Here is an 18636-nt window from a genome sequence, read left to right on the forward strand (position 1 = left end):
CAACCAGAGCAGTTCTCTCTTTTTGCAGGGAGGTTCCGTGACTTGCTGTGGAAAGGCTCTGTTTGAGCTGCTGTGACTGGAATTCTTGTTCATGTTTACAAATTCTCTTTGAGAAGGGTTGAATGATTAATAAAAGTTTGACAGCTTCTTTTTCATTATCCCTAGGACCCGAAAGGGCTGATCTGTGCTTTGGTCCCAGTTAGAATAGCAAGCTGGGGCAGCAGGGCGAAAGCAAATGTGTTTGTGACATAGTGGCTCCCTGCCTGCTGTAAATAACCCTTGCTTTTGGGAAAGGGAAAAAATAAATGCAATGAAGAATTAAAGAGGAAAGCAGAAGAATTGCTGTAATAGAGGACAGCTGTTGGTTTGCATCTGGCATCATTGAACCACTTGGATTCACATAAGATAGATTTGTGTGTGCCAGAAGTTGCTTTTGGTCATGCGAGAGCAACCTTTGAGCTCCCCTGGGACAGTCCTGTACAACAGAGGAGCATGAGGGAGAAAGAAGGGAGAGAAATTATGGTCTGTAGCCCTTGTTTGTCTTGCAGTGCCCTTCAGGATGTTTCACTGGAAGCTTCTAACAAAGTGTTACTGTGAAGTGAGTGACTTCGGCAGCATCTGCTAGAGAAGGCACTTGAGACTCTATCCAAATCACTTGGGGCTGGCTCCCTCCAGGGCAGACTGCCTCGTGCTCAGCCCCAGGTTTATTCTGGGCCCACGGGAGCCTCTCTAGTCCCAGGATATGAAAGTAATGGTTTGTGCAGTTTTTATTTCAACTTGTGTGAAATAAAGCAAAGCCATGCAGAGGCCCACCACAGTAACATGGTACCATCTAAAACTGAGGGGATGTGCCATGGGCTTGGGGGAGACAGGAGATCTTAGGGATGGCATGGGATTTGACTTGGGAGTTGGGGGGGACATGACAAGGGATGACACTCTAGGGCAAATGGGGAGTGTTTTCTTGCCTATAGCCTCTTGGGAAGGGTCATTGGAATGGTTTTATACTTGGAAATAGACCTGAGATTTGGTTATGATTTGATTATGGTTTGATCTCCTTGGGTTGGTTTGTTAGAGGCTGGAAGGAATTTAATCCGTGTATACCATACAGGGGTAGTCAGGGGCCCAGGAGTGAAATATGGAACACAGATGTTTGACAGAAGGGATAGATGTCCCGCTTCCATTCTCTACCACTTAGAGGTTGGTGATATGTATGTTCATATAAAATACTCATCTTCTAGTGGTTTGGGAGGGCGTGCCACTCCCATTTTGGAGGGTTATGATTAGTTTGGTTTGTTGATGTTTGATGTAGATTGGTTTATATCAAAGTATGTTTTTGTGTCCTGTAAACAAGGAAAACAATGGCTGGTTTGTTAACTGAGAGGAGAGGAAAAGGTGGATTTCCATGTGAGTGGAACAGCCCATCCTTTTGCGAGCTGCTCTTGAAAGTCATAATGACATAGGAAGTAGCGTGCATGGGTATCAAGGCCACTGCTTTTTCCTTCACTCATTATTTACACTGCAAAGAAAATTAAATTGTTGTGGCATGGGAGAAAAATATGCTATCTGGAAATTTGGCAGGGTCAGAATTACAGCTGTCCTAACTGTTCTCTCCCCCCCCGTAGTGTGATCACAGGGAAATCATATCTGCCTTTGTCTGCTTTGCATACAGGTAGTGCTTCCAACATTTATTTTGGAGAAAAGATCCCTGCTGGAGATGTATGCAAATTTCATGGCCCATCCAGACCTGTTTTTGTCAATTGCAGCTGGAGCCACTCCCGAGGAAAGAATTATCTGCTTTGTGGAGTATTATCTAACAGCTTTTCACGAAGGCCGAAAGGGAGCAGTTGCCAAGAAGCCCTATAACCCTATAATTGGTGAAACGTTTCATTGCTCGTGGGATGTGCCTAAAGATAAAGTGAAAGCATTCAGAACTAACGGTGCCTCCACGGTTTCTAAGGACTCAGCCAAGGAGCTTGGCCAGGACCAGTCCACGTGCTACAAGCTGAGGTTTGTAGCTGAACAAGTGTCTCATCACCCACCAGTATCTTGCTTTTACTGTGAGTGCAAAGAGAAGAAAATGTGTGTGAACGCTCACGTATGGACCAAAAGCAAGTTCATGGGCATGTCAATAGGTGTTTCTATGGTAGGTGAAGGTAAGAAATGTGCTTTTATTCTGCTTTTTTTGAGCTAATATTTCTGGGTGTCAGTGGAAATCCAAATGTTTCCCTGCTTGCTCTCCCTCTGACCTTTCATTTGAACCTTATGACTGTTTGCTTTTGTGAAGTTTGGAATTAAAACTGTAGGGTTCGTATAACCTTTTGCTGTGCAGACAGAATGTGAAATGCACATTACATGTATAAATGTGTGCTTATATTGATGAGAGTCTGTTAATATATATATGGCCAGACCTCAGATATAATTAAATTACAATAACAAATGACAAATGATAGTATATTCTGTGAGAATATTTTTGTTTGTGTTGTTCACTTTTAAAGTAATACGGGATTTGGTGTTCACAACTGGAACAAAGCGATGAGGAAAACTGCGTTTTTACATAAGCCTGACATTTGTTTTTCATAGTTTCTGCAGAGAAATATGATTTCTATAGTGTTTGCAAACTTAGTGTATTTTCACAAGCTTTCTATAAAGTCACATATAGAGGTATAAATCCTGGTTTTATGTATCATATATATGCAATCTGCATTGTGATAAGTCATTGGCTCAACTTGAGTTCAGAAATATGGGGAATCATAACAAATCCTTAATGGGTTATCTGAACTAATAAACACACCTGTACCAGTGTTGTCACTGACACTTAATGCAGTGAGAAAAAGCAATTTAACTCCCTGTGGCCATTTGAGGGTAACATCCTATGTATGGATTTTAGTGTTTTGCCTTAACTAGTTTTTAGACTGTAGTCTCAGAAGTATGAGGACAACTTGCTTCTTTTTGTCACCATTATGTTAAATACTATGATATTTAAGGTAGTGAAAAAGTGGAGTGGGAAATGCAGTGATTTGGTTTTGCTTATTAATAGCAACAGAATAATTATGGTGAAAAAATACAGGTGTCTTCTGCTATTTCCACTATCTAAAACTAAAGACCAGCATAAAGGACTACAGTAGCTCCTTCTCTGATGGCAACATATTCCTTTTTTAGTAGAAGAGATATGAAACCTCCTTACTGCTGGTTTTGATGTCCTTGTGATTAAGTCTATCTTAGCACGTCTGTTTCCTTCTTCCTATGACTTAGGTGTTTTGCTTTGAATACAGAGTTGAGGAAGTTGGGAAGGGAGTGTCAGAAGGGAAATTGGTCTTTCTGTCTGTCTCCTGCCTGTACTACTGCCAGCCTGAGTCATTGGCTTAACATTCTGCATTTTTCTGGTACATGTTAATTTCTAGTACTCTTTTGCTCAGTGAAGGGAAGTATTTAATGGAAATAAAATGAAACACAAAGTCACTTATGATTATGTAGGAGTAGGGAAATTTCTTTCTTTTGCTGCTAGCGCACACAGTTCCCAGGGATTGGGGGTGTCTACTGTGGGGATTATTTAAGACTTCAAAGTCCTGATGTGTCCTGGTTTTGAGAGAGAAAGGGTCTAAGAATTAACTGCTTACTCACCCCAAGGATTGTTTAATGTGTGCTTGTGAGAATAAGTTCTTCCCTATACTCTTTTCTTTTTTTCATGCTCCTGAAGATACCCCAGGAGGGGAGGCAGGCTTTGGGGAACATCTGCAGTCGCAAACTCTTTTATTCCAAGGTTTGCTGCTGTCCTTATGATGCGCGTCCTGGGAGGAGGTCTGGGTTCACCAATTCGTAGTTACTATTCATCTTTTTGTTCATGTAAGCAGAGCAAAAGCAGGTACCTTCATGGTGACAGCATTTCTGGGAAGTGATGGAGACATTCCAGTGCAGCCCAAGCATTTCTGTTGCATGTTGAGGACTGGCAATGGCAGCAAGAAGTTGTACCACTGAGGCTTTTCCATCATCTGAAAACAGCCAGCCTAAGCCTGACAGCCTCAGTTTAAAATGCTGGGTTTGCAGTGCAGTTCCTCCACTTGAAACTGCACTTTCTTTAATTTCTTTGTTTATTTATTTTAGGTCCAGGGAAGTCTTCCTGATTAAGATGGTGTGTGGATTTGTCAAACTGTGGAAAAATTAGAATCTACTGCAGATGCTTCTTTCTTACGTGCTGCAGAAGTATAAATTCTGTAGTAGATTGAGATGAGTGTGAGTACCAGGGAATTGATTGCTGAACCGAAAAAAAGGAACGGATGGACTAAGTGTGGGAAACCTAAGTCTGTATTTACATGCCTAGTAATGCAGGGCCTAATAATTTTTTAGTGTGAAATACAATTTGGAGATTTTTTCCTTGTGTTTAGGGACATTTTGGAGTTGAAACATTTCATAGGGGGTGAGTTAGTCTGGCAAAGTTAGTGAGTTAGGCTGTGGAAAGGAGCTGTTAGTCAGAAGGCATTTGAAGCTACTTTAGGTAGGTAGAAACTAAAGTTAGCTCCTTGGAGAAACTTTCACACACCAAGGTTGGCTAGTAAGGTTGTATAATCTTATTTTAAACTGTTAAAAGTGAGTTTCTTGGGAATGAAGTATCACTGATCCTGCTTTTGATGAGGGACAAAGTAACATCTCATAGATCATCAAAATCTCTGGGTTTTGATTGTTGTGGGGTTTTTTTGCTACTGTGCATTGCATGACCAGAGTAATCACGTGCTGTTGTTGGGATTTTGTCTTGTCCCTTTCTCGTTTTTTTTTTTTTTTCTAAATTTCCCCTTATTATGAGCATTCAGTCCTTTCTTGCCTGTTGCTGGAGTTAAATTACATACATGTGGAGGCCTTTGACTTTTTGTAAGATCAGTAAGGAGTTTAAGTGTGGCATCATGTTACTTGAAAGACAGTTTCCTTGATACCTCTGATATACATGTGTCCATTTGGAGACTTGTGTTAAATAATCGTGGTGTTGGTTCAATATTAGTTTCATTATACTACAGATTAAATCAGTACTAATCAATATACAAGAGGGAAGAAGAATCCTTCCAAACAGAGCATCAGAGAACTGTAATTAATGATTTTGATAATTTAGTGGTAGTGAGTGACCATCTTGTTCTAGTCAGATACATCAGAACAGCTCTGTTTGACCTGGTTGCCCAGAGAAGCTGCCGATGCCCCATCCCTGGAAGTTTTCAAGGCCAGGTCGGATGGGGCTCTGAGCAACCTGGTGTAGTGAAAAGTGACCCTGCCCACAGCAGAGGGTTTGGAACAAGATGATTTTTAAGGTCCCTTTCAACACAGGCCATTCTGTGATGATTCTGTGATGATGACCAGAAACTTCATTGTGGCCTAATGTTGAATACAAGCAGCTGTGGTGCATTTTGAAACATGGCTCTCTACTGAGCAATTCTGTGTGTGTCCTTCCAACAGTTCAGTGAAGCTTTTTCTACTGCAGTTGGCTATTTGCAGAAATAAAGTAGTACTGAATTTTTGGAGCTATGGTGTGTAAGGAATATGGTAATGGTAATGTGTCTGTGGGGGCTTTGAATCATATTTTTATAGAAAGTCCTTAGATATATAGAGCATGTTGCTTTTTATTAGAAGCTGACGTAGAATGTCATGGAAGTACAAAGGCTTATAAAGGAATTTAAAGAATTAGGGGATTTAAGGATGGTATGGTCTTGGCACACAAAGGGTACAGCTCAGTATCTCAGTGGTGTAACTTTTTGTGTATGTTGCACCTCAAAGTGACTAAGATTTTTTTTTTTTCCTGTTGGTGGTTTTTGTTTGTTGATTCCAAGTAAGAATCAGTTGCAGAGATGCAGAACAAATGGGAGAGCACTGCTGGGAATCCATGTGAGGAGCTGTTTTATGTGCTAGCCTTTCTTTATCTCTGGTTATGAGGGGTCTAAATCTGGCTTGCTGATGAAATGCTGCAACTTTTTCTTTGCTGTATAACGAAACCCCCATTCTTCAGAATAGTCAGCACTGAGTTTCCTCTTGAGAAAGCTGCCCTGAACAGAAAAGAGTATTTTGCATAAAAGAACTTATGTTTCGTATGCAGCCCCTAATTCTGGTAAATGTTAATTATGTACTAATGAAAGAGTGAGGGGGGAAATGAGGATGTAATGAATAGGATCACATTAAGATTTAAATTTGCAAAGGATGGGAAAGCCAGTGTAAATATTTAATGTTTTTTTATGTGGTCCATAGAATCTTCAAATGGATACTGGTTATAGGGTAAGGATGCTGTGGTGAGGACACCTCAGTGTCAGCTGTGCCTGTTCCTTTTCTGCTCTTGGATTTTGGTCCAGAGCAGCAAAATCTAACAGAAAGTGTCATCTTTGATTTATGGGTTAATTTTGTAGAGAGCATAAAGTACATTTAAATGGATTGCTCTGTATTGTCAAGTGGCTAGTTATGTCTGGTGTTTTCACTTCTGCTATTTTAAATGTTTTAAAAAGTAGTGAGGTGTAGGCTTCCAAAAATTATTTTTCTAAATTGAAAATCAACTTGAAGGGATTTGATAGGTGGGTAAAAGGTTCAGTGCTCTTTCTAGGGTAAGTTTAAAAGAAAGCAATGAATGTTTTTGTCCTCTCTTTTTTTTTTCCTTCTGTTAGAATACATGTATGTGTAGGTATTAACAGATGTACAGGTTAACAGGTCTATAATTTCTATACTGAGAAATTAGTGACTTTTCAATTTACCAGTCCCAAAGCTTGATTGCTCCATGCAATTAGAGCTACCTAAATATTTCCCTAAGTACTCATTTTTGTGTTAATATTTTTTAGCCCAGTGTTTTTAAAACAGTTTTCCTGTAGCATGGCACTCATTACTTAATTTAGCAAATGGCTCCAGTCTTTGAAAAATGAGCAGTGCAACACAGCTGGCTGGAAGGTTTGAGATATTAAGAGCCCAGTTCTGGCATCTCCTGTTTTCCTGTGGGGATCTGGGCAGTTGGTGATGCACAACACCTGTGTGGGGCTCATCCCACATATAACTTACTCCTCTGTCTGTGTTAGGAGTAACACAGACAGGGTGAAGAGCTTCTTAAACAAGGAAACTGCCCTAGGCCCCGTGTGTCCCATGTGCCATTTGCTGTTCAGATTGATCTCCATGCAGGCAGTGGGAAGCATTAAATCCCACATGTCTCTCCTGCAGCTTATTGATCCAGAGCCTCCTCTGGGGTTTTTTGTCAATATGTATTACTGGGAAATCAATTCACAAAGCTGCAGCATCAGTGAGGGACACGTAAGAGTCAAACTGGGAAAATGATATGCCAGGACCGTCGCTTCCTTTAATGCAGGCTGAGGAGTCATGGATGGGGTGTGACTCTGAATACATTGCTGTAGTAAAAAGGAGGAGTAAATGGTGTTGAGGACATTTCAAGGAGGAATTTCAATATTTTGAACTTGTTTATAAAAAATTCACCCTTCTGTGTAGCTTTTTTTCTAATAAACTAGATTACTAAATCCACTGTTCCTCCCAGAGTACTGGTCTGGTGCATTCTTCCATATGTAATTGTTGCCTATAAATACTTTAGATTTTTTTTTTTAAAGGAATTGGGAGTTTTTGAAAGAATGCTTTGATGTGAGAGGAAAAAACTAAAATGGGAAAATATTCTACAACTTTTCATGGGTATTTACTTATAGCCATTTTCAAACTAAATATGGATCATCCCTTACAGTAGGGAAGCAAGGGAAGAAAAATGGCCTGCGTGTTTTCCAGCAGTTGTTTTTAAAGATCAGTTGCAATGTAATGATACTTTCAAGCAGATGTTAAAATTACACATTGTAAAGTAACTGTTAGCTTTCAGTTAATTGGTTTTTAATTTCTCAAGATTGACACTTGGCAGGGTAGGGTGTTAGTTCAAATTGGGGTACCTGTTACAAATGTTGAATCTCAGTGTAATTTTTGACTTCCTCTCCCCTAAAGAAGCACAGGTCTCTGTTGAGATGTGGTGGTGCAGCCACGGTGTTTGTGGTGCTTCACTTAAATGAGGTTTTGTATGTGGGCTCTGCAAACGATGGAATGCAGAACAGGTTAATACTAAAAGTATTACCAAGTTGTGGGTATTTCAGATCTGCCCTTTAATCTCTTTTAGACTATAATTATGGAGCTGGAGTCATGCTTCAAGTGAGATAGCATTTCATTTAAAAATGTATTTATTCAGGTGTTTAAGGAATTCAGAAAATATTCTACCAAGTGCTAAAAATACTGCCAAGAGAGCCAGGTTCAGTTTTTAATATCTAACCTGCTGTGGTGGTTAAATATTTACATTGAAGGTCACTGCTGCTGTTTGCTCTCCATTTTAAATGTGCTTGGCAGCATTGCAGCTCCAAGTCCCTCCCACTCAAGTAGGGAGAAAAAAAGCTATTGATCCCATCAGGGGACAAAAACAAACCTATACTCACCCAACAGGAAAAGGGTGCACATACAGGGATAGTCAGAGGAGGATGGCAGATGGAGAGAGACTTTTTACAAGGGCATGTAGTGACAGAAAAAGGGGAAATGGCTTTAAAATGAAAGAGAGTAGGTTTAGGTTAGGTATTAGTAAAAAAATCTTTACCGTGGGGGTGGTGTGGCACTGGAACGGGTTGCCCAGAGAAATTGTGGATGCCCCATCCCCGGCAATGTTCAAGGCCAGGCTGGATAGAGCTCTGAGCAGCCTGGTCTAGTGGAAGGTGTCCCTGCCCATGGCAGAGGGGTTGGAACTTGCTGATCTTTAAGGTCCCTTCCAACATAGGTCGTTCTATGATTCTACAATTGTTCTTTATTAACTTAATGCTATTATAGCATCCATTTAATGAGTTTGATAACCAGAGTCGTTTTTTGAGTAAAAGTTCTTCCTGGCTGCATGTCCAGGATGAGTTGGGTAGTTCAGCATTCCTGCAGTGTGTTCAGCTTGGACTTCTTGGCAGGTGTGGAGCTGAGGAAGCTTGAGGCAAAACGTGTGTGTGTGTGTTCCAGTTGTGTCCTCCTGGCCTTTCCCTGCTGGTGAGGGTTCAGCACATGACACGGGGAACTTGTAACTTGCCAAGATGAAATGGTTAAAGGTCCTTTTAAAGACATGACTTTTCTGTGTGCTTTTGCACTCCCAGCTCCTTGTGTCAGACTTGCTGGAGTGGAGATGCTGGCTGTGTCACTGCTGGCAGGCTGAGGTTGCAGAAGTTCTGAGAGCAACTGCATGAAGCTGTTCTGGTTTGCAAATGTTTTCCTGTGAAATAGTTTCAGAAGACAGACGTGTCAAATTGCAGAGCTTCCTGTGCCTGCATTTAGTTTTCTTAGCTTGAGCCAGTATTCAAGATCATGGTTCTGTTATAGCTCTGTGCTTTTAAATTTTGAGTGTGTTTTTGTGTTTTCATGCAGCATTAAAGGCATATTTTCATATTGGCAGCAGTAGTGTTGTGTTCCTATTTAATGCTTTTTCATCATTAAATCTGAGATCACTTTGAAAAAGTAGTGTTATTATTCCCTTAAACAGATAGATTAACCAATACCACTAACAGTGTGTTCTTCCCCTGCCTGCCCCAGGGTGACGGCAAATGGGCTCAAGCTCATCTTGTTTCTAAACAGATACTATTACTATGTCAAAATAACTTTCCTGCTTTTTTTTTTTTTTTTCAAATATTTCTGGGTTCTGAGTGCTTCCTGTGATGGGTTATTTTCAGTCCCTGTTGTGAAAAAATATTTTCAAAGCTGTCATTTTTGCCTTTAGGCAGTTAGTAAATGGGACACAAAAGACTGTAAAACTCTGATAAAAAATACACTGCAGACATTTGGCATGATCTAATTCTGCGTGCAAGGTTTATGGTGCTCTTTTCCTGGTCTTATGTCCTGTTATCCTGAAGACCAAACTACAGTTTTTATGGGGATAGAGTTGTATCTGTAGCCCCAGGGGAAGCTGCAAAGGTTTGATCAGGAAAGCTACTTTCTTTGTGCAACTTCCAAGTAATGTTGAAAAACTGCTGCTGTTGTGTGTTGTTTTTAGTTACAGCCTCATACTGCTGAGGGTGGAGAAACCTTTACAGGATGAGATGGAATTACCAGTAGTTTTTTCTGCCTGGTAGAGACATTGGACTCGGTGGTAGTAGAGCAGTGGCCCTGCTGGCCCCTCTTTGATGATGCAAGATTTTTTCAAAGCCTGTGTGAGAAACGAGGTATTTGGAAATTAAGGAGCAAATTTAATGGGAGATTTCTAGATGCCGTGTTTCCTAGTTGTACCCATGGAGACTCAGAGCTTTTCACTCCCAACCAACTAAGGCATCAAGAGGAAATTAGTGGAGGATGTGGCTGTTTCTAACTGAGTGGAGAAGTGAAGAGTCCTTTGGCCATGCCCATATTTTTTCTGGAGGGAGATTATGATATGACACTGAGGGAGCATCTGAATTTTCCGTATGGGATTTTGCAGGGACATTTTATGATTTTCCAGCTTTTAACAGTAATACAAAGTAAGGAATCCAGTCAGATTTTCTGAAAAGTTGTTTGGTACCATGCAGGAGCCCAGGGTACACAGTCAAATTGGGTGCTTTTGAAAATGCTTGTTGGAAGAAACTTGTTCCAGAGAGCAGAGTTTCTTGCTTAGCAGACAGTGCCCTCCTTCAAGGAGAGCTGCACGTTGTGCTCTCTGTGGATGTGCATTTTGATGGTGGTAATTGGTCAGTGACCATCAGGTCTTATCAGTGAACCTTTTATTACCTCACTTTCACCTCTTCCTGTGTAGGTGTTCTTCACTTGCTGGAACACGAGGAAGAGTATGTCTTCACCCTGCCCAGTGCCTACGCTCGCTCAATCCTTACCATCCCGTGGGTGGAGCTTGGAGGGAAAGTCAACATCAATTGTGCCAGAACAGGCTATTCTGCCACAGTCACGTTCCACACCAAGCCCTTCTATGGAGGGAAGGTCCACAGGTATGGGAATTACTGTCTTAATCTTGTTTGCCTGCTGCTGGATTTCAGGGGAAAGACTCTTGGGCATCTGTTCAGTTCTTCTGTTGCAGTATTTTATAGACAGCTGAAGTTCTTTTCCAATTAGTGCTGGAGATGACTTAAAGCTTTAGGGCAGTTTATTGTAGCAATACATATTATGTTGTTTAACTGAATTGGATGTATTTTTCTCATTAAAATAAAGTGAGTGTATCTCTCCAGCCTTTGTTGCTTGTAGAAGTTGCTGTTAAGTGCAGGATCAGAAAAATGCATGTGGGAAAGGCAGTATTTCTGCTATACTAGCTGCTGCTTCTGTGTGAGTCTTGTAGATGAACTGGTGTTCCAGGTGGAGCTCCCGAAAAGAGGAGAGAAGCAAAAGTTTCACTGCCCATAGCAGTAGCTCCCTACTGGGAACTCCCAACTCTGCACTGAAATTCCAGATGGTGGAAATGTTATTTACCTTCTTTGGTTCCCCTTCACTAAGGGCGCAAAGAGGTTCTGTGCAAGACAGCCTCCTGTCTTGCTTCCGTGATCAAGTTGATGTCCCAGTCATTAACATCAGACCCCTTTCTTGTTCAGAGGAGACTGTGTTTTTGCATGGTTACCTCTGTTTTCAGATGGTGTAACTATTCTTCCCATTTCAATGTTGTGTTCAGGCACATGTCCACATGGGGCTGTTTTGACAGGGTTTTTCTCTAAAAGTTGTAGATTAAAAATTGGTGTCATCAGGGTGAGTGGAAATTTGGTGAAATTGTGCTGCATTACTTTAGTAATTAAAAAACTTAATTGAATTTACAGATTACTTTCTAAAGCACACTTGTGCATGCTCATAGATACACACAAAACTTCTCTCTGCATTTTGGTTTTCTAGTCCTACCTGCCTGTTTTGCTCACTCAGTTCTTTGACTGCTGAGGTGGCTTTAGTCATTGCCTCTCAGCAGCTGAGAAGTGAACTTGCAGAGCTAAAGAAGAAAACAAAAATAGCCCGAGTCTTTGACATGGGTCTCTGACAGCACTATGTCCAGGTGTGAAAGTGTCATGTATTGAAAATGTCACATGAATGTCAGGGATTGTTTTTCAGGCTGCTGAGGTCACCATTTGGCTCTGGGTTGGAGTATCAGAGTTTTAAGTTGGCTTACTGCTGTACTTCACTAGAATGTCATCCCAAAGCTATTGCTGTGTTAGAAGAGCTTTCCTGGGATGAGTCTGTCTTTTTTGGAGACAGCATCACTACTTTGCTTGAATAATTGATTTGTAGAGGTAGAAAGCTGCTTGTACCCTTAGCAAGGTAGTGCTTTCATGTACTGATAATAAATGGTACCAGTTATTTCTGTGGTGTTTTTTTCCTTGCCCCTTGAATCAGGGTTACAGCCGAAGTGAAGCACAATCCAACGAACACCATTGTGTGCAAGGCACAGGGAGAATGGAATGGGACCCTGGAATTCACTTACAGCAACGGAGACACCAAAGTGATTGACACCACCAAACTGCCTGTTATCAGGAAAAAGATCAGGCCCATAGCAAACCAAGGGCCGCTGGAATCGAGGTAAGGGCACAGGCTTTGCAGTACTCTCCTTCTGAACCTTGGGTGGTAACAGAGCATGGAAGCCAACTGCAGTTCTCAGTGCTGTGGTTCAAAAATGCCTCACTTCCTACAGTACAGAAATCTGGGCACATAGAGCTGTGTATTGGTTCCTTGGAGTATAAATTACACTGTAGTGACGAGTACATAAATTTTGTAGATAGGGAAAATGCCTGTATGTGTTCTAATGAGCATCTGGAAAATGGTAATGTAGTGTTTTCACCTGCTTTTTGGAGTGATTGCAACATGGTAGGCAAATGAGTCAATTTGTTGCAAGTAATTCAAACTGGCATATATATATATATATACACACATATATATATATATATATATAATGCCTATAATTTAAACAGGTATTTCATGGTTTATATATTTTAGAATATATATTTGTGTAAAAGTATGTAAAATGTGAGGCAGTGGGAGATATAAAGACACACATACAGGTAATTTTGAGGCTCTCAGCACCTACATCATGTGCCTAACTCTGACTATGTACATTAGAAAAAAACACGTTCTGTATTCACTGTCAATAACTGTTGATGCTTATCTTCAGAAAAATCAATACTTTAATTGAATTTAGGAACATTTTATTGGAGGACTTAAAAATATGAGTTAAACGACATTTTATTATCTGTAAATGTCTTTTTATTTTACAAGGGTGTCTTGAGTCATTGTGCAGGGTCAGATACAATTTGTCTGCTTTCTAGACTGCTCGCTTATCCACAAACTCATTTTTCTCGTGTACTGTGGAACATAAAGATTGTAGTAAATAAGGAAACTAGTAGCTCTTCAGTGTATTTATTGTATTTTTTAGATACTAGTAAGCAAATTGCATCCATCCAGTGCCTCTGCAGGATCTGCAGTTTATCAGATTGTAAACACAAAGTCATTTAAACACCCCTGGACATATGTGAAAGCTGTGGTTGATTTCAGACAGAGAGCACTTTGGATTAGATATTAGGAAGAAATTCTTTACTGTGAGGGTGGGGAGGCACTGGAACAGGGTGCCCAGAAGCTGTGGATGCCTCATCCCTGGCAGTGTTCAAGGCCGGGTTGGATGGGGCTCTGAGCAACCTGGGTTAGTGGGAGGTGTTCCTACCCATGGCAGGGAGGATCTTTTAAGGTCTCTTCCAACCCAAACCATTCTATGAGGATTTTTCTCAGTGCTGTTCTGGGCAAAGTTTCTGCCAGGCTGATATGAGGCATTGCATCTGAGTGTGGTCAGCTGTGTGAGAAACATATTTAGCTCTGTACTGGTAATTATTGTAACTGGGAATACAGAGCACAGACCTAGAGGGGCTCCCAAGAATCAGTTCTTCTGTTAGTGACCTCATTGGACCAGTCAGAGTCCCAATTCAATGCACTCTTGGGTTTTGGCTGACACTTCCTTTAATTCAAAAATTTAACTGCAAAAAAATGCAGAATTAAATGCCTGTCATTTGGGGGGTGGGGGAACATCAGTAAGGAATGTGAACTGGAAATGGTAAAAATAAATCCACCTGCTTTGAGAAGAAAACTCAGGTGGTAAAGAGTCAGATTGCATGGCAAAACACTGGGAGCTGAGTGAATCTGAAAATTTGGTCCACAAACTTGATGAATATCCTAGGAGAGTGATAATTCCCAAGCTGTGGGACTTGGAAAACCGGCATGGATGGCGTGGCCTCAGCCTGCTGCTCACCAGAGTGGTGTCCAGCAGCACTGGGCTGTGGCAGAGCTGTTCTCACTCTCCCTTGTGCTTCTCCCTGGCCAGGCACCTGTGGCAGCATGTCACCAACTCTCTGAAGGAGGGGAACATCGATGCTGCCACGGAGCACAAGCACCGCCTGGAAGAGAGACAGCGAGCAGAGGAGAGGCAGCGCACGGCACTCACAACTCCCTGGAAACCCAAATACTTTGCCAAAGAGGTACTCGGAGTCTCTTGGTTTAGAGACCCTTTTAGCAAGTTCCTGCACAGGGATGAGTGAATGTCTGTGGATTTTGTCATGGGCCAGTGTTGTTATGTACCACTGATTGCTTAAATTCTTTTTGACAGAGTCTGGCTCTCGAATGAGAGCAGTGGATTTTTCCATGTCTGTGTTGTTCACTTTCCTTCAGTTAGATTGATTTTGATCTGGATTTTTGGTATCTAATGTTAGGCACATAAAGTGATGTGTTTTTCTGTAAAATCCAGCCCTTTTCAAATGCTGCATTCTCACATCCCCTGTTAATCTTAGCATACTAAAATGAGCACAATCTAGGGAGATTTGTCCAATGTAAGTAAGCATTGTCATCCTAAACACAGTCTTGAGTTTCATCTGTGTGAAAGGAAACAGATTTTACCAAGTTCATCTTTGCCCTTTCTTGGAGGAAAGGTGGAGGGGAAATGAGACTGACTGAGGTTATTGTTATGTTAGCCAGTATGTGCAGCTATTTAAACCAGGATCTCTTGCATCTTCCCACTGCTTCTCTTCCCCCTTGTAATTTTTCCCCTCCCACTCACATCACTTGTCAATTCATTAAACACAGAATTTTCAGGTGACAGGGATGCCTTCTTGCTTGGTCTTATTTTAGCTTTTGTGTGGACATACACAGATCCGATATTTATAAATCTTGTTTGTAACCTCTGCTTAATTTTCTTGCAGGGCGATGGTTGGCTGTATGTGAATCCTCTCTGGAAGACCTATTGACAGGAGAGAGCAGTTGCCTCATAACTTTACCTGAAAGGCATTAAAATGATAACAGTACGTAACTTCAGGATGTCCTTGGATAGGTCCTGATCCCAGAAGATCCCCACGTGAAGCTATGTACTGTGAATGATGCATCTCAAAACAACCACGAGCTCGAGTTTATTCAGGAGCCATTTTGTGTGTGCAGATCCACAGACACAGGCACAAGTCCCTAAGTACACACGGTGTGCATGTGTTCTGTGTGTTATTTACACTCCATGTAAACAGTACCAACACCAATAGCAACTCAAAGACCTTTTCCTTAAAGTGTTAGGGCACAGAGCTCCAGCTGGACTTGGCTGGGGTTCCCTGAGTTGTGTGCTTGCAGGATCAGGCCCTGTGCTAGTATTTAAGAAAATACTTTTTTATTAGTACTGGTTAAGATTTTTCTATTTTTCACTTTTGCCAAAAATGTTTTGCACTTAAAACGTGACGCGTCTCTTAATGGCAGTTGTTCTGTCTGAACAGTCACCGAGTAACTCACTTTGACATAAGAATGATCCACTAGCTGTGCTCGCTCTGGGTTGCAGAGTTCAGGGCATGTTTCCTGTCACTGATGAGTGTGAATTTCCTGCCACCCTGTAAGAAGTAGCAATACCTTCTCCAGAACATTGTTCTTCACACTAACCCGTTGTGTCCTTGCTGCTTTGTCTGTTCATGCTCCAGCTGTTCAGTCGGTCTCTGGTCACCACCCCTGAGCCAGCTGCTCTGGTAACTTTGATCTTGCTGCGTAATGTTCTCTGGCTGCTGTCATGCCAACACTTCTGGCTTACATGTTCCACTAAATGGGATTGCTTCCGATAAAACTTTTGGATGAGCAGAGATGATGTAACTAGCCTTCCCAGATGTATGATTTTCTGATGTAAAAGTAACGATTTAGTAAATTATTCCACTAAAACAATAACTTTTTGAATGAAACAAATTAAATGGGATACAATTTGTTTTGTAGAGTAAAAACAAAAATTAAAAAATCCTGTAGCTAGCTTGATCTTGCTTTGTAAGGTACCCATTGTGATACTGACAAAGTGGATTCTAGAAGTGTGTTAAGGCTTTGTTGCTTTTTAGTTTATATTTGCTGAAAATGAAGATGTTTTTGAGAGAGGTGGCAGCAAAAGGCACATGTAAAATGTGCTCAGTGCTTCTTTCCACAGTGCCCCGTAAAGAAACCACTGCATTTCTAACACACAGTAGCATGGATGCCTGTCTGTAGAGCTGAGTAATTTTGTGCCTTTTGTCTGCTTTGTTAATACACTGACTTATGCTTTATAGATACTACATGAAGATATCTAGGTCAAAGCACTGCTCACATCTGTCCTCGTGCGTCCTGTATTTTGTTTTTTTGGTAGATGCTAAAATCTCTTGAGCAGCTCGGAAGGCTGAGCAGAGGAGGTGTGTGCACAAGGAAGCATTCCATTAGTTGTTCCTTTGGATTTGAACTTCAGATCTCTATTTAATGAAGGTGTGGCTACTTTTTCATCCTAAATTAATCATTAGTCTTCTTGTCTTTTTTTTTTTTTTTTTGCACATTAGAAAGATTCATGTTCTAAATGATTTAAATCCTATTTTTTAAAAAAAGTGGATTGTATGAGCTTGGTTTTGTAACTGACACTTTTTTTTTTAAGAGGAAAAAAAAAATCTTATTTTTTAGGAATAGTTGATGTAATAGTTTTCTGTAACAAAACCAAAATGATGCTGTTGTAGTAATCACTGAACTGCTACCAAGTATCATCAGAAACACGTGTACTTTATCATCTGCAAGAATTCACTTTATAACGGACCCACTCTTGTTCTAGAGGTTAGTCTGATAAGTACCTAAAAGTATTCCCTACAGTCTGTAGTATCATCACAAAGAACAATCGAAAAAGCTGGCTTAAACACATGGAACGTCCTCCCAGAACTCTTTCACACACCAAAGAACAAGACACATACTCACTAAATAGCCATTGCAAACCTCTGTGTGTCAGGCATGCAGGCCTGGGCCCCTGAAGGAGTAGATCTCTTTCAGCTGGGATGGTGTGACTGTCGAGGCTACAGAGATGCTGTAGCTGTTCTTTTAAGGAGAAATTTGAATAATTTTCTGCTTGTAATTTATTGAAGATTTCTCTGTCTGCATGGTTGGTTGTTTCTGCATGCCGAGGACATTCCACTTGTGCTCTGATCAATGTTTAGTTCCGTTCTGATGCTATGAAGAATCCCCTGATGCCATTACCACTGCTTCTTTCCCGAAGTAACTTTGGAGACACAAACGTAAAAGTCCTTTCAGAAAAGATCCCATCAGTGAGATTCCAGAGCAAGATTCACAAGTGTCATTTTATTTTTCTGATAGTATGTGTTCAGTATATTTTACAGGACTGAAACGTAAATATTCATAAGCCTTATTCTGTAGGTCATTCCAGTAGCTGTCTTGGAATTGCAAGGAAATACTTTCCTTTTCAAGTAGCCGATGTACACTGAATTGTAATGTAAAAACTTCCATGTACTTCACTTTTTTTTTTTTTTTTTTTTGTGCACACCTGTAGAAAGCCTATGCAACCTTTTTCTTTCTTAAATTAGAAATGTTCAGAAAGAAAATTTATACCTTTATCATTTAAAAGATGCTCTGGCAGTCTCTTCTGATTTGCCTTCCTTTCATAATTTGTGAATTTAAAATGAGAATGCTCATGAATAAAAGATTTGTTTCATTTAGTAGTGGGATGCCCTTTCTCTTTCCATGGAAGCCTTTAGTTCAGTGGTGTCAGTCCCTGACTGTCCAGGAGCTGTGTACAACACCTGGGCACCTCTGAGCTGCCTGCATGGTTCCCATGAAGTGATTTGCCAGCTGAAGCCGGGTTTGTTGTGGGGCTTTTCTGCCCTGCTTATTCTCCCAGACACTCTGGAGGTAAGTTTTTTGTTTAAATTGGACAGCTCTACCCAGGGAAAATGGGGCTGGGCAGCAACACAACTTTAGGAAAGGCTGGAGAACATTTGCCTCATTTTGGCAAGTAAAAAGGAAATAGGTAAAGTGTCCCCTTTGCTTCTGAAGATCCCATTTCATTGAATCTTTATCACTAACAGAGATTCTTGATTCAATACCTTTTAAAACACAACTCTACATTATTGCAGCATTTGGACACTTGCATGAGGAGGAAAAATGTTCATAGAGGAATCACATAGATCGTGGTCAGCATTTTTCAAGTGTTAGATAATGCCCTTCTGGTTTTCTTTAAACATTCATCCACAGTGTTGGAAACGATCTTGCTGGAACACTTTGTTTTTATGCAAAACGGAAAAACAACACTGCCTGTAAATAGGGCAGGAAACATGACCCAGTCCTGTTCCTTGCCTTCCGTGGCATTGCTTCAAGGCCACATCTTGGAGCAGTTTATACACTTGGGTTAAAGATCTGAGGGAGTTTTAGTCACAGCCAGGTATGATTTAT

The 18636-nt window shown here is 40.8% G+C and overlaps 1 protein-coding gene across 2 annotated transcripts in view; it reads left to right on the top strand.

Annotated features, from left to right (window-relative positions):
- OSBPL10 (oxysterol binding protein like 10) overlaps positions 1 to 17903 on the top strand; it is a 112970-nt gene extending 95067 nt beyond the window's left edge. For both annotated transcript variants that reach the window (XM_048301352.1, XM_048301342.1), the window contains exons 8-12: positions 1670 to 2153; positions 10730 to 10916; positions 12295 to 12477; positions 14264 to 14417; positions 15135 to 17903. In XM_048301352.1, the coding sequence (XP_048157309.1) occupies positions 1670 to 2153; positions 10730 to 10916; positions 12295 to 12477; positions 14264 to 14417; positions 15135 to 15179 (1053 nt within the window). In that variant the 3' untranslated portion in view covers positions 15180 to 17903. The remainder of the gene's footprint in view (positions 1 to 1669; positions 2154 to 10729; positions 10917 to 12294; positions 12478 to 14263; positions 14418 to 15134) is intronic.
- Positions 17904 to 18636: the final 733 nt, after the last annotated feature.

This window comes from Corvus hawaiiensis, chromosome 1 (assembly GCF_020740725.1).
Source record: "Corvus hawaiiensis isolate bCorHaw1 chromosome 1, bCorHaw1.pri.cur, whole genome shotgun sequence".
NCBI classification, from domain to species: Eukaryota; Metazoa; Chordata; class Aves; order Passeriformes; family Corvidae; genus Corvus; species Corvus hawaiiensis.